Below are 25,127 nucleotides of genomic sequence, written 5' to 3'. Positions count from 1 at the left end.
CCGCCAAAGCTCGTTGCCGGCGAGATTCCGGCTGCCCCGTGACCACCCGTCTGGTCCATTAGATGCGCGAGTGCAAGAGCTCCTTCCCGGTGCGCTCAGCGCGCCAAACCACCGCCCAAAGCTCAAATCCGAGCCGCGCCGCCGTGCGGAATGGTCGCCGCCGGCGATACTCCGGCGACTGCCGATGTGGCATGCTTGATTAGTGTTAGTGATCCAGCTAATTAACCCCTAGAGCCACTGACAGTAGGCCCCACCCCTGGTCAAACCCCAATCAGCACTGGGTTTGACCGGGATTAGTTCCTGAGTCACTGACCAGTGGACCCCACTGGTCAGGTTTGACCTGGGGCGCCCAGTTGACTCTGCTGACGTCACCGTGACGTGGTGCTGACGCCATAAATCATTTCTGAATTTATTATTATTTCAGGAAATTTCAGAAAATGCCCTAAACTTCAATAAATCATAGAAATTCAACCGTAACTCCAAATTAAATAATTTATATATGAAAAATTATCAGAAAAATTCAAGGAATCCATCTATACCATTTTCATGCATGTTAGAACAACTTATAGCTGCTGTTTAGCACAAATCAATTAAATGGCATTTGAATAATCACATATGGAGTTTGAATTTGAATCTTGTATTCAAACCAGCTTCATTTAATCTATTGCTAGTTGCATTAGCTCAAAACACATTCATATTGCCATGTCATGAGCATGCATCATATTGTGCATTGCATTGATTGTATTTCTTCTTTGTTGCCGGTATCTGTTCCCTCCCGGTGGACGATGTTCCGACGTTGTGATCGTTGACACTGATGAAGACTCAATGTTATCTTCAGAAGTGCCAGGCAAGCAAAACCCCCTTGTTCATTCCGATACAATCCTACTCTCTCGCTCCTGCTCTCTTTTACTGCATTAGGACAACATCGATTCATCTGTTACTTGCTGCGGTAGCTGAACCCCTTTATCCTTTGCATGACCTGTCATTGCCACAGTAAATAGATGAAACCCACTAGCATGAGTAGGAGTTGTTTGAGCCCTGTTGTGCCTACTCATTCATGCTTGTTTGTCATGCCTGCTACTGCTTAGAGTTGTGTCAGGTCTGATTCATCCGGGATGAATCAGAGGTGTGTGAACATGTCCTACTGTGTGTGAGCTAAGTGTGTGAACATGATTTGGTAAAAGGTGTCGGTGAGAGGCCATGTAGGAGTACATGGTGGGTTGTCTCATTGAAGCCGTCCTTAGGAACTGAGTTATGTGTTTGTGATCCATGATTCACCTACTACCATGCATTGGGCCCTGAAATATGACCCCGCTCGACTTCTTATTCACCCTAGTCCTCTGTCCAGGAGTTGCAAGTAGTTTCTGGTGTTTGTAGCTTACTGGAGGCCGTGGACAGCGCTGACCGTAGGGGTGGGCTGTGATGCGGTAGGTACGTGGCGCGGTGTACCGGATGCCCGTTTGGTATCTCGGGAACCCTGTTCACATCGTTTGGGGCTGTGAGCGAAACTCCGGCCGGATCTCCTCATGGATGGAACCCGAATAGGCGATAAACCTGGACTAGAGACTTGAGTTTTTAGGTAGGTCGTGGTCTACACCCACGTCGGCTTTCGCTTGAAGTCTGCCGAGCACATGTCGTGTGCAGACGCTAAGTGGTGGAAACATGTATGAAGAAGTACACCCCTGCAGGGTTAACATCATCTATTCGAATAGCCGTGTCCGCGGAAAAGGACTTCTGGGTTGCTTATATCAGTTCATAGACAAGTGAAAGTGGATACTCTAAAATACGCAAGATAAGCGTGAGTGCTATGGATGGCGTTCTCGTAGGGAGACGGGAGCGGATCCATATTGGTGTATTGATATGGTGAATATGTGGACTCGTGTGCGCCAGCTCAAAAGAGTTACTTGCAGTCGTAGTTCAGGTTAGCCACCGAGTCAAAGCTGGCTTGCTGCAGTCAAACTCCACCATCCCCTTGTTGATAATGATGCATATGTAGATAGATCTGATGTAAGTCTTGCTGGGTACATTTGTACTCACGTTGCTTAATTTATGTTTTTGCAGAGAGACTTCAGTCTCGCTAGTAGTACCTCATGGACTTCGACGTTTAGCTTGTTACCTCAGCTACGATCTTGTGCCCCGGCAGGATCTGGTAGATAGTCAGGCTTCTCAGCCTTTTTTAGTTATAGATGTATGTACTCAGACATGATAGCTTCCGCTTGTGCTTTGATTTGTATGCTCTGATTGTTGGGTCATGAGACCCATGTTTGTAATATCTCGCTCCTCGGAGCCTAATGAATAAATACTTGATGTCGTAGAGTCATGTTGTGATGCCATGTTGTATTTGCACATATCGGGCATACTGTGTGTATGTTATTGAAATGCTTGGTATGTGTGGGATCTGACTATCTAGTTGTTTATCCTTAGTAGCCCCTCTTACCGGGAAATGTCTCCTAGTGTTTCCACCGAGCCATGGTAGCTTGCTACTGCTCCGGAACACTTAGGCTGGCCGGCATGTGTCCCTCTTCGTTCCTGTGTCTGTCCCTTCGGGGAAATGTCACGCGATGAATACCGGAGTCCTGTTAGCCCGCTACAGCCCGGTTCACCGGAGTCCTGCTAGCCCAGTGCTACAGCCTGGATTCACTCGCTGATGACCGACACGTTCGATGCTGGGTCATGGATGCCTATCCCTGTAAGTCTGTGCCACTTTGGGTTTACGACTAGCCATGTCAGCCCGGGCTCCTTATCATATGGATGCTAGCGACACTGTCATATACGTGTGCCAAAAGACGCAAACGGTCCCGGGCAAAGGTAAGGCGACACCCGTGGGAATACCGTGCGTGAGGCCGCAAAGTGATATGAGGTGTTACATGCTGGATCGATGTGGCATTGAGTCGGGGTCCTGACAGCGTTGGTATCAGAGCTTGACTGCCTGTAGGATTACCAAGCCAAACTGGTCGAAGTTGAGTCTAGAAATTCTTTAGTTATATAAGGGAATTGATTGTGGGATGGAACGTAAGGCTCTTTTTACTCCTTATACCTCATGGCCTTCTGATCTGAGTCATCATCTTCTCTTCTACGGGGATTAAGAACTAGGCTATCTCTTCTTTCCATCAGGATCACGTGTTACTAATCCGTAGACTTATAAGATTGTTGGATTAAGCCTCAGTTCAGTTTCTACCTCTGTATGTTAATTATTGATCTTGAGACCTTGATATTGTGCTTCTGAGTGGTTATGCCACCATTTTTGTGAATGTCTCAAATCTTTTCTGAGCATTTACAGCCGTTATGCTGTCCGAGTCATCCCAGGTTTCTAAATAGTCTGATGCATTTGCAAAATCCTTTCCCTCTGGTTTCGATGTTCCTTTATGCCAGCTCAATCACACTAATTGTTGAGTTGAGGTATTCTATTGCCTTGACATTTATGTTGGAGTTATTATTATGACCCTAGGTGTCTCAGGGGATCATCTAGTGGTCTAGCCATGATTGTGTCCTAGTGTGATGATTCTGGCTTTTATTCTCGAAAGCATTCCGTGATGCTACTTAGGAGTAGGTATTCTATTCCTGGGTTCTTGAACCCGAGATTCACCCTACTTACCTCATGTTGATAGTGTTTGCTCGTTCCTTTAGGTTATTAGTAACCTTTGCATTAGTCCCCGAGGTCCGTGGTATTTCCTTCTTCCAAATACTATGAACCACTTATGGCAGTAGTTTGTTGGATCAAAAGATCATAACAGGAGTGCTCTCGATGGGTTCTCCATTCATAATTGTGACTCTGCCAGTTCTACCTTTCCGCATGGATTGTCCGGAAGAAATATGTCGAACTCGTTCAACATGCTAATCCATGCATCCACAACTCAAAAAATCGTATGTTCCTTTGAGTTGTCCCTCTTTAGTTGTCCTGTGACCCTCGTCTATCAATTGATAGTCAAGAGTATGCGTGCAATCGTTCATCGATACCTATTACTCTTGTGGTCCGTCAAGCCATTCTATTCCGGAATGACTAGGAGAAACAAACTCCAGTACCTCATCCATATCTAGGATTTGGTCAAAGCAGTTGTATTCCACAGATCAAAATGCCAATCCAATTTTTGTTCTGTTCCACCTCGGAGTATCACCCTCTTTCATCACAAGAGTATCATGAGAATTGCACACCCTCTTATGAATTCTTGACACAGTGATACTTCTCTCCATCATTATTCATTTCTCGGTTCCTGTGTTATTGTAACCGGAATGCCGACAAGTGAATCATGGCGTGTGAAATCAATACTCCTAGCAACCTTGTTGCTTGGTAGTTAAATGGTCAAAAACCTCATTTTTAACGTGTTGGTTCTTGAATCATCATTCTAAGATTGATCGTGCTACCTTGTCCATCTTCCTGGTGCACATTTCGATTGATGAGTTAGGATTTTGTCAAGTCCTCGCTGATTTGATCATATCATCTTGCCCTGAAAAGCAAGATTGTTCTCGATCGTAGTAACGTATCGGTGGTTCGTGACTTTCCAAATATCTTCTTGGAAGTGTTACCGGGTTGTTTCCTGACTGTTATGTTGAGCTCGTGATCAAGTTGGTTTCTTGTGAACCACCCTTTCTCCAAGAATCTGTGTTAGATATCCCTGAGCTAGTTGGTTAAGCTAGACAACAACTTGGAGAGTTGGAAGATAAAAGCTTGCCTGACTTAGTTCGTTCCAAAGGGATATTCTTGTGTAGTGTGTGTTGAAGAAAGATGATATCTTCATCGATTGGTCCCTGTGATCGATTGTTGGATCTATTATCTTACCCGAACCCTTGATTGAGTATGGGCTATCGTCAAATCAAATCAGAACCAACGATATTCGTAATGTTGTCTTACTCGTGGTTGATCCCTCGAGCATACACCATTATATCTTTTGGGTCTGACCAATGCTATCACTTGTTCACTTAACTATGGAATTCCTTTTAAAAGGAAACCCAGATGAATAGTTGTTGAGCCCATTGACAACATCCTTATCTCCTCCATGATCTTGTTGGACAACAAGTTAGTGTTGGAAACTTTTGAAAGCATTTTCCTCATGCTAGCTCATGCAGTATGTGTTTGATGAAAGGAGTGACTTCCTCTTATACACGTGCATTTGGTGAAAGTTGCCGCCGTGAAATTGAGAAAGTTAGTTTTGCTTCCTCTGGAATCATCCCAAGTCAGTCATGCATACGTGCGAAGAATTCTGTGGTTTGAAGACTTGCAACCTTCAATCTATATGTATCCCTAGCACACCAAGCCACTGATTGATCTGTTCAAGGAGAAGGAGTTCCTTCATAAGAGCTAATCCGGACTTATGTAGGGACTTCGATACCCTCGTTGATGGTTCCCCCTCCTAAACTCGGTAGTGTTTTATTATAAGACTACTTTGTGGTCATGTTTGTCTTGGACAACATGTTCACATGTTGTAGCAGAACCGGCTCGTGTTTTTGGAGCTTGCTATCATAGTTCACTCCCCGAGAATCTCGCAGCGTCATCTCGTCGATTTGTGTTGCAAACTTTCGTTTTTCTTCTTAGACTCGATGAGTCTGGAATATCCTGACACCAACCAGATCTGAATCTCAGGCAGATATGATGGTTTGGAACGTTTCCCAAGAACTATAATATCGGTCCCTCGGAAACCGGTAAAGTGGATGTCGTGGCCAACACACCCCGCCTGGAGACCTAATATTGTAGTATCTTGATTGGAGAAGTTGGCCACCTCCCCATAAGGATCTCGTAGAACTTATTCTAGTAGTTGTTCCTTATGGATTTTTGTCTTCCCGAAGTCCGACCTTTTACTTGATGTTCTAGATACCAAACCATTTCAATGAATGGGATACGCTAGCACATCAAGGAGAACATTAGGAGTGGAGTGCTAAATGTCTCTCGGTCAATAATCCAGATTTTGCTTCCTTGGCCTCGCTAAGGTGAAATCTGAGAAGGTGTTATCTTCCTTTGCATCTGCATCACCCATCATTAGCCATCATGGTAGTATGTTGTGTTGCCAGGATCCTTGACACGGATGTCGGTAAAACCTTGATGATTGTGGAAATGCTCAAGTTCTTGAGAGCACGCACAAGCGCTACGTGTTATCATCGGCTCTAACTGGGATTCCTCTCAGTTTCCTCGGCAATGCTATGATCTTTCAAACAGTGAATTCACTCTCTATTGTTGGGTTCTTCCCCAGTTACCAGAATCATTCCCATCATTTGCATTTTGTTCCCAGCTTGCACCGCCAATGTGCCATTCTACCATGGGTCCCTTCCATTTCCGGTGGTAAACAAATTCATCCATTACCTTGTCTTCAACAAGGTAATCCACATCATCCAAGTCCGAGTATGCCATTCTACCGACCCCCTCCAAACGATTGCTCGAGAATTGCCTTAGGCTGGTTTAAAGAGTTTCAATGATCTTTGAATCAAAGGTAATTCTTTTTGCCACTTAAGGGGATATTTCTACGAGTCACCTTCCCTAAGGTGCATCGTTATGGTATCATGGCAATTCAACTCCTCGCTACGTTGACAACCGGTCACCACATTCTTAAGTCTGGAATTGTTGTCTACCTAGTGAACCTTTGTCATCTGCTTCACTCCATTCCTATGGATGTGTGCTTCATCTCTCAGCTCGAGAGATGTTGCTATGTCTCATTCCGAGAGTTAATCCTGAGTTGTTCGACCTTCGAGAAGAACGATTCTTTTAGGGTCTTTCCTTTCCTCTCGTTGTCATGTTAGTTGGAGTTCTCAGAGGAAGACGTCGAGACAAAGATGGTGATCGAAACAACGTTCCTATGAAGTGCAACCTGGATCGTGAAGATTGTGCTAGTTTGCGTTCCCCCTTCACCTTACCCTACACTTGAATCTCGGGTCGAGATTCTTGTTTAGTGGGGGTGAGTTGTCACATCCCTAGCTTCTGGTAATGCTCTAGGCTAGCTTCATGTGTGCATCATGTCTATATTCCGAAAGTTGAAATGAGGAAATTGAAAGCCTCGGAAATCATTTTAATAAAGGGGCAAGAAACCCTAAAATTGCAATCAGTAAATCAAAAATGCCCTAGAAATAGCTCTGACAATTTTGGCAAGAGTTATAAATCAAACCAAAATTTTGGGACATTTCTAAGGAATTATTTGGGCTCTGATTTTAAATCAATATTTTATTTGAATTCGGAGTTATATTCATAATATATAATGAATATATTCTCAAATGCCCTGAGATATTTTATGTTTATGAGGAGTAGACCCTAAGTGACATAAAATTATCCAGGGGAGTTTTGGCACTATTTTCAAATTTGTTTGAATTTGAATTCAGTGGCAACTAAATAGAAAACAGAACAGAAATATAAAAAAAGAGAGAAGCCCAGCCACTTACCTGGCGCTCACCTGCAGCAGAGCCGGCCCAGCTTCTGTTCCGGCCCAGCCCACTACCGCCTCCTCCCCCCCTGTCGTCTTCCTCCTCGCCAGAAGGACCGAGGCATGGCGCGCGCCCGAGAGCCCCGGCCACCTCCTGCTTACCTGCTCGCCGCTGGAGGCACCCGAGGGTGCCACGCACTCCCCTCGACCCCCTCTCACTTCTCCCTCGCTCTCTGGACCTCCCTCCCCCTCGCTCCTCTGCTTTCCCCCCCATGACCGAGAGCCGCCGCCGACCTCGCTCGCAACCACCGTGGCCACCAGCCACCCTTCGCCTTTCCGCCGACTCCAGAAGCACCGAAGAGACCTCCTCGTCCTCCCAATCGAGCTACGGGACGCCGGGAGGCCATGCATCACCGTCAACCGTCGTCTTCAACCTCCGGATCCGACGGCCCCCTCCGGTCAATTTGCGGCCTCAGCGTGTCCCCGGCTACACCGAGTTGCTCCCCTTCACCGCTGTGAGCGCCCGCTTCGACTCCCCCTCTTCCCCGGCCTCTCCGCGTCCTCTAGGCCGTAGTTGCACGGACGCCGAGCTCTGGCCGCCGCTTCGCTCGCCGCTGCCGACACCACAGTCGGCCCCGCCCATTTTTGAGCGTGTCTCCGTGCTCACCGAGCTCCCAGGAGCCGAACGCGTCCAACACCGGCCCCTGCCATGCACCGTAGCTCCTTCTCCCCTTCCCGCCGAACTCCGGTCGCCGCCAAAGCTCGTTGCCGGCGAGATTCCGGCTGCCCCGTGACCACCCGTCTGGTCCATTAGATGCGCGAGTGCAAGAGCTCCTTCCCGGTGCGCTCAGCGCGCCAAACCACCGCCCAAAGCTCAAATCCGAGCCGCGCCGCCGTGCAGAATGGTCGCCGCCGGCGATACTCCGGCGACTGCCGATGTGGCATGCTTGATTAGTGTTAGTGATCCAGCTAATTAACCCCTAGAGCCACTGACAGTAGGCCCCACCCCTGGTCAAACCCCAGTCAGCACTGGGTTTGACCGGGATTAGTTCCTGAGTCACTGACCAGTGGACCCCACTGGTCAGGTTTGACCTGGGGCGCCCAGTTGACTCTGCTGACGTCACCGTGACGTGGTGCTGACGCCATAAATCATTTCTGGATTTATTATTATTTCAGGAAATTTCAGAAAATGCCCTAAACTTCAATAAATCATAGAAATTCAACCGTAACTCCAAATTAAATAATTTATATATGAAAAATTATCAGAAAAATTCAAGGAATCCATCTGTATAATTTTCATGCATGTTAGAACAACTTATAGCTGCTGTTTAGCACAAATCAATTAAATGGCATTTGAATAATCACATATGGAGTTTGAATTTGAATCTTGTATTCAAACCAACTTCATTTAATCTATTGCTAGTTGCATTAGCTCAAAACACATTCATATTGCCATGTCATGAGCATGCATCATATTGTGCATTGCATTGATTGTATTTCTTCTTTGTTGCCGGTATCTGTTCCCTCCCGGTGGACGATGTTCCGACGTTGTGATCGTTGACACTGATGAAGACTCAATGTTATCTTCAGAAGTGCCAGGCAAGCAAAACCCCCTTGTTCATTGCGATACAATCCTACTCTCTCGCTCCTGCTCTCTTTTACTGCATTAGGACAACATCGATTCATCTGTTACTTGCTGCGGTAGCTGAACCCCTTTATCCTTTGCATGACCTGTCATTGCCACAGTAAATAGATGAAACCCACTAGCATGAGTAGGAGTTGTTTGAGCCCTGTTGTGCCTACTCATTCATGCTTGTTTGTCATGCCTGCTACTGCTTAGAGTTGTGTCAGGTCTGATTCATCCGGGATGAATCAGAGGTGTGTGAACATGTCCTACTGTGTGTGAGCTAAGTGTGTGAACATGATTTGGTAAAAGGTGTCGGTGAGAGGCCATGTAGGAGTACATGGTGGGTTGTCTCATTGAAGCCGTCCTTAGGAACTGAGTTATGTGTTTGTGATCCATGATTCAGCTACTACCATGCATTGGGCCCTGAAATATGACCCCACTCGACTTCTTATTCACCCTAGTCCTCTGTCCAGGAGTTGCAAGTAGTTTCTGGTGTTTGTAGCTTACTGGAGGCCGTGGACAGCGCTGACCGTAGGGGTGGGCTGTGATGCGGTAGGTACGTGGCACGGTGTACCGGATGCCCGTTTGGTATCTCGGGAACCCTGTTCACATCGTTTGGGGCTGTGAGCGAAACTCCGGCCGGATCTCCTCATGGATGGAACCCGAATAGGCGATAAACCTGGACTAGAGACTTGAGTGTTTAGGTAGGTCGTGGTCTACACCCACGTCGGCTTTCGCTTGAAGTCTGCCGAGCACATGTCGTGTGCAGACGCTAAGTGGTGGAAACATGTATGAAGAAGTACACCCCTGCAGGGTTAACATCATCTATTCGAATAGCCGTGTCCGCAGAAAAGGACTTCTGGGTTGCTTATATCAGTTCATAGACAAGTGAAAGTGGATACCCTAAAATACGCAAGATAAGCGTGAGTGCTATGGATGGCGTTCTCGTAGGGAGACGGGAGCGGATCCATAGTGGTGTATTGATATGGTGAATATGTGGACTCGTGTGCGCCACCTCAAAAGAGTTACTTGCAGTCGTAGTTTAGGATAGCCACCGAGTCAAAGCTGGCTTGCTGCAGTCAAACCCCTCCACCCCCTTGTTGATAATGATGCATATGTAGATAGATCTGATGTAAGTCTTGCTGGGTACATTTGTACTCACGTTTGCCTATTTATGTTTTTGCAGAGAGACTTCGGTCTCGCTAGTAGTTCCGCGTGGACTTCGACGTTTAGCTTGATACCTCAGCTACGATCTTGTGCCCTCGGCAGGATCTGGTAGATAGTCAGGCTTCTCAGCCTTTTTCATTTATAGATGTCTGTACTCAGACATGATAGCTTCCGCTTGTGCTTTGATTTGTATGCTCTGATTGTTGGGTCATGAGACCCCTGTTTGTAATATCTCGCTCCTCGGAGCCTATTGAATAAGTACTTGTGTCGTAGAGTCATGTTGTGATGCTTCGTTGTATTTGCACATATCGAGCATATTGTGTGAATGATTGAAATGCTTGGTATGTGTGGGATCTGACTATCTAGTTGTTTATCTTTAGTAGCCTCTCTTACCGGGAAATGTCTCCTAGTGTTACCGCTGAGCCATGGTAGCTTGCTACTGCTCTGGAACACTTAGGCTGGCCGGCATGTGTCCTTCTTCGTTCCTGTGTCTGTCCCTTCGGGGAAATGTCACGCTTTGAGTACCGGAGTCATGTTAGCCCGCTACAGCCCGGTTTACCGGAGTCCTGCTAGCCCAGTGCTACAGCCCGGACCCACTTGCTGATGACCGACACGTTCGAAGCTGGGTCATGGATGCCTGTCCCTGTAAGTCTGTGCCACTTTGGGTTTACGACTAGTCATGTCAGCCCGGGCTCCTTATCATATGGATGCTAGCGACACTATCATATACGTGAGCCAAAAGGCGCAAACGGTCCCGGGCAAAGGTAAGGCGACACCCGTGGGGATACCGTGCGTGAGGCCGCAAAGTGATATGAGGTGTTACCGGCTAGATCGATGTGACATCGAGTCGGGGTCCTGACAGTGTTGGTATAGAGGCCATGTAGGAGTACATGGTGGGTTGTCTCATTGAAGCCGTCCTCAGGAACTGAGTTCTGTGTTTGTGATCCATGATTCAGCTACTACCATACATTGGGCCCTGAAATATGACCCCGCTCGACTTCTTATTCACCCTAGTCCTCTGTCCAGGAGTTGCAAGTAGTTTCTGGTGTTTGTAGCTTACTGGAGGCCGTGGACAGCGCTGACCGTAGGGGTGGGCTGTGATGCGGTAGGTACGTGGCACGGTGTACCGGATGCCCGTTTGGTATCTCGGGAACCCTGTTCACATCGTTTGGGGCTGTGAGCGAAACTCCGGCCGGATCTCCTCATGGATGGAACCCGAATAGGCGATAAACCTGGACTAGAGACTTGAGTGTTTAGGTAGGTCGTGGTCTACACCCACGTTGGCTTTCGCTTGAAGTCTGCCGAGCACATGTCGTGTGCAGACGCTAAGTGGTGGAAACATGTATGAAGAAGTACACCCCTGCAGGGTTAACATCATCTATTCGAATAGCCGTGTCCGCGGAAAAGGACTTCTGGGTTGCTTATATCAGTTCATAGACAAGTGAAAGTGGATACTCTAAAATACGCAAGATAAGCGTGAGTGCTATGGATGGCGTTCTCGTAGGGAGACGGGAGCGGATCCATAGTGGTGTATTGATATGGTGAATATGTGGACTCGTGTGCGCCACCTCAAAAGAGTTACTTGCAGTCGTAGTTCAGGTTAGCCACCGAGTCAAAGCTGGCTTGCTGCAGTCAAACTCCACCATCCCCTTGTTGATAATGATGCATATCTAGATAGATCTGATGTAAGTCTTGCTGGGTACATTTGTACTCACGTTGCTTAATTTATGTTTTTGTAGAGAGACTTCAGTATCGCTAGTAGTACCTCGTGGACTTCGACGTTTAGCTTGTTACCTCAGCTACGATCTTGTGCCCCGGCAGGATCTGGTAGATAGTCAGGCTTCTCAGCCTTTTTCAGTTATAGATGTCTGTACTCAGACATGATAGCTTCCGCTTGTGCTTTGATTTGTATGCTCTGATTGTTGGGTCATGAGACCCATGTTTGTAATATCTCACTCCTCGGAGCCTAATGAATAAATACTTGATGTCGTAGAGTCATGTTGTGATGCCATGTTGTATTTGCACATATCGGGCATACTGTGTGTATGTTATTGAAATGCTTGGTATGTGTGGGATCTGACTATCTAGTTGTTTATCCTTAGTAGCCCCTCTTACCGGGAAATGTCTCCTAGTGTTTCCACCGAGACATGGTAGCTTGCTACTGCTCCGGAATACTTAGGCTGGCCGGCATGTGTCCCTCTTCGTTCCTGTGTCTGTCCCTTCAGGGAAATGTCACGCGATGAATACCGGAGTCATGTTAGCCCGCTACAGCCCGGTTCACCGGAGTCCTGCTAGCCCAGTGCTACAGCCTGGATTCACTCGCTGATGACAGACACGTTCGATGCTGGGTCATGGATGCCTGTCCCTGTAAGTCTGTGCCACTTTGGGTTTACGACTAGCCATGTCAGCCCGGGCTCCTTATCATATGGATGCTAGCGACACTGTCATATACGTGTGCCAAAAGACGCAAACGGTCCCGGGCAAAGGTAAGGCGACACCCGTGGGAATACCGTGCGTGAGGCCGCAAAGTGATATGAGGTGTTACATGCTGGATCGATGTGGCATTGAGTCGGGGTCCTGACACCCCATGTCCCCGTATATAAAGGAGGGGAGGAGGAAGCGGCCGTCCAAGAGGGGCGCGCCATGGGGGGAGTCCTACTAGGACTCAACTCCTAGTAGGATTCGCCCCCCCCCCCATTTTTTCCTTTCTTACCGGAGGAGAAAAGGAAGGAGAGGGAGAGGGAGAGGGGGGCGCCGCCCCCTCCCCTAGTCCAATTTGGACTGCCATTGGGGGGTGCACGGCCACCCCTTGTGGCCCTCCTCTCTCTCCACTAAGGCCCATGTAGGCCCAATACTTCCCCGGGGGGTTCCGATAACCCCTCGGTACTCCGGTAAAATACCCGAACCACTCGAAACCATTCCGATGTCCGAATACTACCTTCCAATAGATGAATCTCTACCTCTCGACCATTTCGAGACTTCTCGTCATGTCCGTGATCTCATCTGGGACTCCAAACAAACTTCAGTCACCAAAACACATAACTCATAATACAAATCGTCATCGAATGCTAAGCGTGCGGACCCTACGGGTTCGAGAACTATGTAGACATGACTGTCGGTGTCAAAACTGGCGGATCTCGGGTAGGGGGTCCCGAACTGTGCGTCTAGGATCAATGGTAACAGGAGACGGGGGACACAATGTTTACCCAGGTTCGGGCCCTCTCTATGGAGGTAATACCCTACTTCCTGCTTGATTGGTCTTGATGAATATGAGTGTTACAAGAGTTGATCTACCACGAGATCGTAATGGCTAAAACCCTAGAAGTCTAGCCTATATGACTGTGGTTGTATATCTCTCCCGATCCGGACTACGCCTTCCGGTTTATATAGACACCGGAGGGATCTAGGGTTACATCAAGTCGGTTACAGAGAAGGAAATCTTCATTTGGTCGCCAAGCTTGCCTCCCACGCCAAGGAGAGTCCCATCCGGACACGGGTAGAGTCTTCGGTCTTGTATAACAGGTCAGACGCCCGAGGACCCCTTAGTCCAGGACTCCCTCAGCAGCCCCTGAACTAGGCTTCAATGACGAGGTGTCGGCGCGCAGATTGTCTTCAGCATTGCAAGGCGGGTTCCCGGTTTCCAAACTCCAAGATGGTCTTCGGACGCAACGATTGTTCCAGATCTGCAACACAAGTATCACACACAACCGTAGAGAGTATAATATTACACGAGTCAAATCCGCTGACAACTTTTCATAATGTGACATCACATCTGCCTGGTCATTATTTCAAACCGTTTTCGTCTGCCGCTCCATGTATCGAGACGGGGTTTTCATTGGCACGTCTTGTCGAAGCAGAGATCGTGTCCCCCTATTGAGGGATTCTCATCAATACGGGCATGGTAATCCCATCGTGCCGTTTACACATCCCTTGGGAATAGGCGAGTTTTAAGGTGAGTGGGGAGGCGCTTGATATTCACTGCCTTTATAAGGGGATAAGGATTCCCTATTTTCACCCACGCCTTCTCTCCTTCTCTGCCCTTCCACTCTCGAGCTACAGCGCCCAAGTTCTTGCCTATTCCTCCCCAAGAAAGCACTCAACCATGTCCGGATTTGGAGGGCAAGGCAAATGGATGGCCTCCTCCGTCAAGGAGAAGGACATCACCGGGCTTCGGGCGGTCGGGTACCTGGCAAGAGAGATCACCCACGGGCTTCCAGCCAAGGGGCAAATCGTCCCCACCCCGAAGCCCAACGAGAGCGTGGTGTTCATCCCTCATTTCCGTGGGTACCCCGAAGGCCCTTGCCGAGGACATCAGCGGGGCCACTGCCAGGCCTGTGCCAGCCAAGCTTTCCACCACCATTCACATGCAGCTGTCAGCCCAACCAGCTGGGCTGGCACCTGTGTGGCAACATGCAGCTTCTAGGCCAGATCGGCAAGCGCCTGCGTGGCAGCATGCAGATCTTCGTGATGACCCTACCACCACGCCACCTTAGCTGCCTGCCTGCCTACGTACCGCCAAACGCATCGCTAGCCAGGGCGCGTGTCGAAGCGAGGAGGAGCGGCGACGGACGGGAGGGGCCTCGCTCCCGTCCCTGATAAAGCTAGGGGGCACCTCGGCGGCGCATTAAATGCGTCTTGTCCTGTAATACGGGCGATAAGCTCGTAGTACTGTAGGCCTTTCCACCTCCTGTGTGCCACTGTGGCAGCCCCTTTCTACTATAAAAGGAGGCCCATGGCGTACTGGAGAGGGATTCAGCTCTTTTGAACCACGCAGCTGCCATAGCTAGTTGGAGAGCTCAAGAACACTCAATTCATCCACTAAAGCAGGACTAGGGTTTTACGCATCCTCGCGGCCCGGACCTGGGTAAACGATCCGTGTGCTAACTATTACCCTGCTCTTCTCACAACCCCGCACCCCGGCAACCATAGTAGGGATTCTCGTGATCCCGTAGGTGTCGTTTCCCACCGACAGTCGGTCTGCATCGAGGGCGCGCGCATCTCCGTCGCCCGCGTCAAGGTCTGGTGGGCGAAGATGGACGCCGTCAAGCTTGTGGCCGAGGGGCCGCCTGAGGGCAAGGAGTACGGCACGCCCGAGCGGTATTTCGAAGATGTCCTGGAGGGGTCTCGTATTGTGGCAATGCAATGTGCGCAAGATATTATCTTCGAATGAATATGTTCATGATGTCTCTGCCTTGTATGATGAAACAAAGTTGTTATGTAATATAATGTTTGTTTTTTGGAAAATTTCACCTCCTGTGCGGCCGTTTTGTGTGAAACCTAAGAGTTGGCCAGTCGTCGGCTTATGCCCCCACGTAGGTAGTAGGGGGGTGTTTGGGATGTAATCTAAACACTCTTGACCCAATTGTTTGGTCCTTGAATGAGGTTTTTAGCGCGACGAACCAGGCAATCAGACTATGCGGCTTTAGTACCCTCACTTAGCCATAGGAGTTTGACAATAAAAATATAGGCGTAGCCCCTAGCATTCAAACTAGGGTGCTGTAAACAGCTGATCGGGTAAGTACCGATCCCTCGCGTAATGCGGAAAAAACCTCTAGCGATTTAAAACCTCCGAAGAGCTGACCGGCTCTCGCCGCATCATGACAGTCAGTTTTCGGCTTTCTCTACTGAGGTGCTCATCTGGATAAACCAGGACACAATCGCAGTAGTTTTCCCTTTACTACCCTAGCCGATATAGCAGAACGTAAGGTAGTAAGCACAGAAGCCGGGAAACCCAACTATTGACCAAAGTCATGATTCGGAGCCAATGCATATAGTGCTAAATTCGGGGTGCCGAGCTATACTAAAAAAAGTGTTCGGACTTTGTTGCCATATTTTGGGGCACTATGAAGCCCCTGGCAAATTGAAATGTACCAACGTACGGGTGCTATTTGATAAAGTTATCAAAAAGGAAAAGAATAAAGAGTAGTGAGCTAGAGCCATGAAATTTGGGCCGCCAAATGTTTCCATTATAATTTGGTAATACGTCAAAGCGCATTCATACAAATAGTGAAATAAGCAAAAGGCCATTTAACATGCCACAACCAAGGGAGAGCTGCGGGTGGGTTCTGAAAACAGGTAGAGTGATTGTTTAAAGAGACCACCTAGAAATTACCTTGTACGTCCATGCTGTACGTCCATGCTGACTGCCGTCTTGGTGGTTTACCCTTTGAAAGGACCTATGATCAGGCCGTCGAGGAAGGCCTGTGAAAAAGAAAAAAAAAGAAAAAAGGAAACAGTGGAAGTATGTTCGTCCGGAGGCGGTCGAGCCGTACTGTGGACCACAAGCTAGTTATGCCTTCATCTATGCCCATGGTATTTTAAGTGTGTAGTTATGTACGCGTGGCATGAATGCCGCCACTTGATCGGGGCTGGGACGGAGGCCGAATTGCTAGTCGAGCTCTTGACGAGCAGAGTTGTCCTGCTGCAGAATTGTCCGGACTCTCTTGACAGTGTCCGGGAGCTCGGCCGCTGAATTAATGTTCTGCTTGAAAAGGCCGCTCTGTACTTCTGCTGCTAAGGCAGCAGTGTGCTCCTCGGTACGAAGGGAGTGTTCCGTGGTTCCATTAATTGTTATGACGCCACGTGATCCGGGCATCTTGAGCTTGAGATAAGCACAGTGTGGCACCGCGTTGAATCAAGCAAATGTGGTTCGTCCAAGCAGTGCGTGATAGCCGCTGCGAAAGGGGACGATATCAAAGATTAACTCTTCGCTTCGGAAGTTGTCCGGAGATCCGAAGACAACTCCTAGTGTGATAGAGCCCATGCAACGGGCCTCTACGCCTGGTATGACTCCTTTAAAGGTAGTCTTTGTGGGCCTTATCCGTGATGGATTAATGCCCATTTTGCGCACTGTATCCTGATAAAGCAGGTTGAGGCTGCTGCCACCGTCCATCAGGACCTGCGTGAGGTGGAATCGATCGATGATTGGATCGAGGACTAGTGCGGCCGACCCTCCATGACGGATACTGGTTGGATGGTCTTGGCGATCAAAGGTGATCGGGCAGGAAGACCATGGATTGAGTTTTGCGGCGACCGGCTCCATCGCGTAGACGTTCCTGAGTGCGCGCTTGCGTTCCCTCTTGGGGATGTGGGTAGCATCATCGTTTTGACCTGAGGGGGAAACTTCTTCTGTCCCTCCCCCCCCGTTTCGGTGGTCGAGTCTCCTCGTCATCGTCCTTGCTTTGCGACCCCTTCTCCTTGTTCTCGGCATTTAACTTGCCGGCCTATTTGAAAACCCAACAATCTCTGTTGGTGTGGTTGGCTAGTTTTTCTGGGGTGCCATTTATCTGGCACGGACGATCGAGTATGCGGTCTAGGCTGGATGAGCCCGAATTGTTCTTATTATACGGCTTCTTCCGCTGACCTGACTTGGAGCCACTGAATCCGGCTTTGACCGCCGTGTCATCGGTATGGTTGCCATTGTTTCGACGCTTGTGTCTGTTGCGTCGGAGCTTGCCGCTGCTATCCTTTGCTTCAGAGGTGCAAGGTTCGCCTGCATTATTATTGCAACGGGCTAGTCAACTATCTTCGCCCGTGCAAAAGCGGGTCATAAGTGCCGTAAGGGCCGCCATAGACTTCGGTTTTTCCTGCCCGAGATGTCGGGTGAGCCATTCGTCGCGGATGCTTTGCTTGAAGGCCGCTAGGGCTTCGGTGTCCGGACAGTCGACGATCTTGTTTTTTTAGTTAAGAACCTAGTCCAGAATTTCCTTGCTGACTCTCCGGGCTGTTGGACTATATGACTTAAGTCATCTGCATCCGGAGGCCGGACGTATGTTCCTTGGAAGTTGTAAAGGAAGGCTTCTTCCAAGTCTTCCAAGCTGCCGATGGAGTTTTCAGGCAGACTATTCAACCAGTACCGAGCTGGTCCTTTGAGTTTTAGTGGGAGATATTTGATGGCATGGAGATCATCACCACTGGCCATATGAATATGGAGGAGAAAATCCTCGATCCATACCGCAGGGTCTGTTGTCCCATCAAATGATTCGATGTTTATGGGTTTAAACCCTTATGGGAATTCATGGTCCATTACTTCTTCAGTGAAGCAAAGAAGGTGTGCGGTGACTCTATATCGGGCCACATCGCGACATAGGCCCTATGGTGTCCGTCTGTGGTATTCGGCCCGGGCGTGACTAGGCTTGTTATGTCCGAATAGGTAGCCGTCGTCACGCGTCGGGGCACGTCCTCGCGATCCGTAGATTGATCTAGTATGTCCTGCATTATTATCCAGTTTTTGCCGCAGGTCGTAGGTATGTCCCCGAGCTGTTTTATCTCTGCCTTTACGGTGAGGTGGAGCGGGCTGGTGTTCGGCTTGAGTTGCTGCCTTGTCCCGACCATGTGGTGGTCAGTCAGCCGCATTGCGCGATGATGGTATGGGCTCCAACGCCTCATCATCAAACTAAGGTAGCAATTTACGCTGCGGGTAAATTTTGGCTGGGCGCTTGAGATCGTATTCCTTGGCTGCTGGGACATCAGTCCATCTATCGTTTAGTAGATCTTGATCAGCTTGAAGCTGCTGCTGCTTCTTTTTCAGGCTCCTCGCAATGGCTATTACCTGTTGGTTAAAGCGCTCCTGATCGAGAGGTTCCTCAGGCACGATGAAATCCTCGTTCCCGAGGCTCACCTCCTCCTCGGAGAGCGGAGAATAATTACTGTCCGCCGAGTCTTTGCTTTTGGCCTGTTCGTCGAGGCTAACTTGTCCGTCTCCCCGTTCGTCCTGTTTGGATGTTGCCGCAACGGGGTCTTCATTGTCTTCGGGACCGTCCAGAGTGTTATCTTCTCCTGTGACGGTGTTGCTGTCTTCGCAGCGGCGTGATTTAGAGTGGCGTCGCTGACGCCAGCGCTTTGGTTGTGTCCCAGAAGGTTTATCCTCAACTGGATCTTCCTTGTCATCGCCACTATTCTCTTTTGGTGTATCCACCATGTATACGTCGTACGAGGAACTGGCCGTCCAACGTCCGGTAAACGATGAATTTTGGGCCTCTTCTTCTCGTGCATCGTCGTCCATGTCATCGATGTCTTCGGAGCCGTAATCGAGCGTGTCGGTTAAGTCCTCGACGGTGGCTATGAAGTGGGCGGTGGGTGGGAAACGAAACTCTCCATCATCAGCCTCCAGTTCAAATCGGATATAATTCGGCTGTGAGTCCCCCGCCAAGGATAGATTTTTTAATGAGTTTAGCACATCGCCCAAGGGCGAGTGCCGGAAGATGTCCGTGAAGCTAAATTCGACGATCGATGACAGATCGAGCTCGACGCATGTGGACGCGCATAATTCAGAATCTGTAGCCGGAGACGAGTCCGGGGCTCCGATGACACAAACTCCACTCGAGGTTGGGTCCGTGTGCGGCTCCGACGCCGCTGGGACTGCGACATCTGTGGCGGGGTTGAGCTCCCCGTCGTCGGACGACGCGATCTGCTCCGGATCTAAGGCCCGAGCAGTTACAGGTGTTATCTCCTGGGTGTGGTCCGATGACAGATTTATGTCGTGTTCATCGTGGTGGCAGGGAGCGGCTGCCGCGGTCTTGAATCCGTCCAAGATCAAGTCTCCGCGAATGTTCGCGACGTAGTTCAAGCTCCCGAATCTGACCTGATGGCCGGGGGCGTAGCTTTCGATCTGCTCCAGATGGCCAAGCGAGTTGGCCCGTAGTGCGAAGCCACCGAATACGAAAATCTGTCCGGACAGGAAGACTTCCCCTTGGAAAGCATCATTGTAGATGATTGAAGGAGCCATCAAACCTCTTGATGACGGAACAGTGGAACTCTCAATGAAAGCACCAATGTCTGTGTCAAAACCGGCGGATCTCGGGTAGGGGGTCCTGAACTGTGCATCTAGGATCGATGGTAACAGAAGACGGGGGACACAATGTTTACCCTGGTTCGGGCCCTCTCTATGAAGGTAATACCCTAATTCCTGCTTGATTGATCTTGATGAATATGAGTGTTACAAGAGTCGAAGTCTAGCCTGTATGACTATGGTTGTATATCTCTCCCGATCCGGACTAAGCCCTCCGGTTTATATAGACACCGGAGGGATATAGGGTTACATCAAGTAGGTTACAGAGAAGGAAATCTTCATATTTGGTTGCCAAGCTTGCCTCCCACGCCAAGGAGAGTCCCATCCGGACACGGGTAGAGTCTTCGGTCTTGTATCTTCACAGCCCATCAGTCCGGTCCATGTATAACTGGTCGGACGCCCGAGGACCCCTTAGTCCAGGACTCCCTCAATGACCGAGACACACCTCCGGTCAATAACCAATAGCGGAACCTGGATGCTCATATTGGTTCTTACATATTCTACAAAGATCTTTATCGGTCAAACCGCAATAAATACATATGTTATTCCCTTTGTCATCGGTATGTTACTTGCCCGAGTTTCGATCATCGGTATCATCATACCTAGTTCAATGTCGTTACTGGCAAGCCTCTTTACTCATTCCGCATTACATCATCCCGCAACTAACTCATTAGTCGCATTGCTTGCAAGGCTTATAGTGATGTGCATTATCGAGAGGGCCCAGAGATACCTCTCCGATACTCGGAGTGACAAATCCTAATCCCCATCCATGCCAACCCAAGAAACACCTTCGGACACACCTGTAGAGCATCTTTATAATTACCCAGTTACGTTGTGACGTTTGATAGCACACAAGGTGGTCCTCCGGTATTCGGGAGTTGCATAATCTCATAGTCAGAGGAATATGTATAAGTTATGAAGAAAGCAATATCAATAAAACTTAACGATCATCATACCTAGTTCAATGTCTTGTCCCTCACATCATTCTCTAATGATGTGATCCCGTTCATCAAATGACAACACGTGTCTATGATCAGGAAACTGTGGAGGGGGGGACTGCCCATCGCCTTCTCCTACTTCAGTTGATCTGACTATTCCCATTTTTCATTCAAAAATACGTGAAGATGGCTACGGCATCAGCGTGCGGCAGGGCATCACAGAACGACGAGAGTGAGGAAGATATCACCAAGGTCCCCACCGTACAAGCGCTGGGAACGGACGCTGCCGCGCTGTGCATGGAGATAGAGCATCTAGAGTTCTGCTCCTCAAATTCCCCCTTTTGTCCATGCGACCGGCCAGGTCAGCGACCAGACACAAAATCATGCATAGAAAAAAAAAGTACATATATGATTAGTGATTTTTTTTGGATTTTCAAAAACATTTAATTTTGAAAAAAATGGATTGTTGGTCAGCTGATGTGGCCCCTTTATTTGTCACATGTGCACTTACAAGCAAAACCCACCCATCAGGAATAATGTCAATGGCGTTGAAATGATATATTAGAGATAGCTACAACGAGAAGGCTGCTGTGTGTGCTGGCTGATGCGCTCATGACTTCCCTCCCTCGCGACACGTTGTCGATGCTTACTCCCGTCCGCGTCACACCACACCACCCACCCTCATTAACACTACGGCTCGCACTCCGCAGAGCCCCACATGTCATCACCCACCCCCGCCATCGACCTCCCCTCTCCTCACGACGCGTTCTGAGGTGGAGGGTAGCAAGGCTGGGTAGGTGTCATTGTGTGCCACCTACTAGGCCACGTCTCTTAATCCTAATCTTGATGTTTATTATTGGTCTATTCCAGATGACTTGATTTGCCAAGTTTCATGAGGTCAAGCACGTTCATTGACACTCTACGTTGATATTTTCTATTACGACGAGACATCTTTATAAGATGAGATGATATTGTGAAATATCACCATGTGAAAATGCATAGGAGTTGACAGCTGTCAAACAACTCCGTGTGTAAATCTCATGAAGACACTATTTGTTCACTGTTGGAGTATGTTAATTTGCCAAAATCAAGTCTTAAAGTAGGTATCTTTTTGTTGTCGTTGGAACATGATAAAGAAAACCTATTGTGAAGAAGCCGCCTCCCTTCCCTCAGTAGGGTTTCCGCCGCTGCCGGATCCCAGCTGGGCAAAGCCCATGCGGGGGGATAATGGCGGCGGCGGGGCGTCCCTCCGTCGCGGCTTGGAGGTATGACTGTGGCGGTGGATCTTGAGCGGGTGCCTCTGTGTGTGGCCATGGCGCTAATCACGCAGCGATGTGACCTCCTCTACCGTTGGTTGTCTTCATGGCCGGTTCAAAGGGATCTGGACGGTGGGTGCTGCCTCGCAGTGGCTTCCCGGCGGCGGATTAAGTTAAAGAGGAGATGGTGGCGTAGATGTGCAAGTCGGTAAGGATGCCACCATCGACGGCGGCGCCCGTGGGTGTCGATTTCCTCATTGGAGGCGATGGTGGGGGTGTCCCTCACTCCATTGTTTCCGGGAAAACCTCAAATCTGGGGGAGGCCACCATTGACAGCGGCACACGTGGGCGTCCTAGCCATCGTTGGAGGCATTGAAGGGGCCTCCTGGATCGGATGATGATGACGTCTTTGTTGTCACCCCCTTGGGGGCTTTATCCTTGGAGACATTCATCTGTTGGACCGACATGTGGACGGCTTGGTGGCTGGGCATCGGTCTCCACGTGATTGTCAGGTGGGGAGCATGGCATCTACGATCTACGACGTCGAGCCTCGGCGGCATGGTGCAGATGGGTCTCGACGAAGGACGCGGGACAATGAAAGCGTGTACGGCGGTGGTGCCGTCTGGCGTCATGGTGACGTTGATGGCGGGCCTCGCAAGGTTATTACATTGATTTTTCCTGAAGATGGGTATGCGGAACATGGCGGCGGCGAAGACTTCTAGAGCGTGTATGCCGGTACGCGCTAACGGTCTGTTGGACCAGTTGTGCCACCTACTCGCTGCTGGCCGAGGCTTTCTGTTTTTAGATGAGGCGCGTTGTTGTGATGTCAGGGTGTTGGCCCTATTCGTCGACTCACGCCTTCATCTGTCTTCTAGGATTAGCGAGTTGTCGCTAGTTTTGGTGGCTTCGGTCTGATCTTGGTAACTCCTCTTGTAAGGTGTTGTGAATAATCTAATAAAAAGGTTCTGTGCATCTCTTGGATGCCGAGGGCGGGGCGATCTTCCCCTATTTCGGAAAAAGAAAAAAGAAAAAAAAATAAGCCACACTCATGCACTTATCAAACCCAATCGGAAGCCACACTCAAGCATAGGCACAACATAGCCCTATTATTGCCGCCATATGTGTTTTGCCATGTGTCAAGCTATCAAACATTGTTCGTTAAATACACCTATCTATTTAAATATTACAAACTTGGGTTCCACATCCGTTTGTGCGTCCGATTAAGCTCGCCGGCTTGCATAGCGTGACTTTCCTAATTAAATCACTACATAAATTTCGCACAAATCAGTGAACATCCATAGGGGTAAACGTGAGGTTAAATACATGAATTCCTTACTTCCATAGTGGGTTTTAATTATTATTTTTTGTGAGATTTTTCTTGTATGTAGACTTTATCAACTGGAAAATAGTACTCCCTTTATAAACTAATGTAGTGATCTAAATGCTCTTATATAAGTTTACATAGGGAGTAACTCATAAACCAGTTAAATCATCTCCAAAAATCCATAGTTCTTTTCATGACAAGTTATCTTGTGCGTGAACACGATACAGAAACTTTTAACACCAAACTTACATAGGGATTGGCTTTTTTTAACAAACTACACAATAGTCAACTGAGAAGATTTTGAGCATATACTATGCTCTTGTGCGCTTATATATTGTAACGGTCATTTCTTATCCGCATCAATCCAGATGCAAAGGGAGCTAAAGCTCTGAGCGGCCGGCGTGCAGCAGCTCTCGCAGAAGTCGCTGATGCGGTTCGTGCACTGGAAGCTGTTGTAGCCCGATGGTGGACATGACACAGCTCTTGCACTTGGTCGACGATAAAAAACCCAGGAGCTTAAGTAGTTCCAACGTGTGCACCTCGGTGGGTTGGACTTGGTGCACAAGTCGCAGTTATCGCAGGACGGCCATGTGTTTGCCACTGCAGGCAGCAAACAAGCGTCAGTAAGCTGCTATACTGACTTACTAGAGGAGGAGCAAAACAGAAGCGATTTTGACACACTGAAATGGATGAACAAAGAAAGAAGCATCCCGGCCTCACCTTGGCTGTGGGCGAGGGGCAGCGCTGCGAGGACGACGAACGCGACGAGCAGCACCTGAGGCCTCATGCTTTGCAAGGATGGGCTTGGTTTGGACTTTGGAGGGAGGGACCTCGTGCTTTGGCTTGGCTATTCCGGGACTTGTCAATGCTCATCAGCGTTGTCACCTCCATTGTCAGTCTTTTCCGTTAGTTTGTGTGGATGTTGAGAGAACAGTTATTGTGAAGAAGAAAGCCAGGAGGACTATACTAGAGGGTGTACGAGCTCGGTCCTTGATTGCTACCTGCTGGGAATCTTCGACAAGGATATGCTGAGAAACGTGTGGACGAGATGGACGGAATTCCATAAATTTCCTTCAACGAATCTGACTATTCCGGTAGTGGGGATGGGCACGGCATCATAGAAATGATGAGAGGGAGGAAGATATCACGAAGGTGCGTGAACAGAGCGAGGAGCTGGCCGGCCGGCCGAAGCTGACAAAGAAGCAATTTTTTTTCTCAAATACGCATAAGCAGAGAAGAAGCGGCAAAAAAGCCAGGCACAACGCCTTTCGATCATTACAACGCTAATCATAAGGATTAGCAGCCACACATCCCACCTGTACTATGATACATGCATCACCTAGATTAACCCATGCCAATGGCAATAAGGCAAATCGCATAGCTATCAAGCCGCGTCACAACCAACACCGAAGGGACGGGGCTTGCCTGCGCCCCCGGCGTGCGCCCATCGGTGCGCCGCTGACACGCGTCACCCATCCATGCCTCCCCCTCCCGTGGCCCTTTTTAGCCGCAGAAAAAAAAAACCCGGAAATACCCATCGACTAGTACAACGCTGCCCCGTCGTATTCCTCACCTCTTTCCCTTGGACCCGTAATACTTGCAGATCACCAAAACTGAATACAAAAATGGAGGGAAATAATCCCACCCAATCAGATCTCTTAATCCCGTCAAATCAAATCTCTTAA

General features: G+C 48.9%; 1 protein-coding gene across 1 annotated transcript; it reads right to left on the bottom strand.

Moving 5' to 3' along the window:
• Nucleotides 1–23,602: 23,602 nt before the first annotated feature.
• On the bottom strand, nt 23,603–24,352 carry LOC119299560 (Bowman-Birk type trypsin inhibitor-like). The gene is made up of 2 exons (XM_037576758.1): nt 24,163–24,352; nt 23,603–24,042 (listed from the first exon to the last, which is right to left on the bottom strand). The coding sequence occupies exons 1-2, from the start codon at nt 24,227–24,229 to the stop codon at nt 23,786–23,788; spliced, it is 324 nt and encodes a 107-aa protein (XP_037432655.1). The 5' UTR covers nt 24,230–24,352; the 3' UTR covers nt 23,603–23,785.
• Nucleotides 24,353–25,127: the final 775 nt, after the last annotated feature.

This window comes from Triticum dicoccoides, chromosome 1B, assembly GCF_002162155.2.
Source record: "Triticum dicoccoides isolate Atlit2015 ecotype Zavitan chromosome 1B, WEW_v2.0, whole genome shotgun sequence".
Classification (NCBI taxonomy): Eukaryota; Viridiplantae; Streptophyta; class Magnoliopsida; order Poales; family Poaceae; genus Triticum; species Triticum dicoccoides.
The sequence above is the reverse complement of the archived record's forward strand: the minus strand, read 5'-3'. Positions and strand labels throughout refer to the sequence as shown.

What these genes read in the sequence shown, in the direction of transcription:
- LOC119299560 (XM_037576758.1), bottom strand. Translation starts at nt 24,229, where the DNA reads ATGAGGCCTCAGGTGCTGCTCGTCGCGTTCGTCGTCCTCGCAGCGCTG. An exon ending in GCCCCTCGCCCACAGCCAAG is followed by an intron (nt 24,043 to 24,162) that starts GTGAGGCCGGGA and finishes TGCTGCCTGCAG; the next exon opens with TGGCAAACACATGGCCGTCC.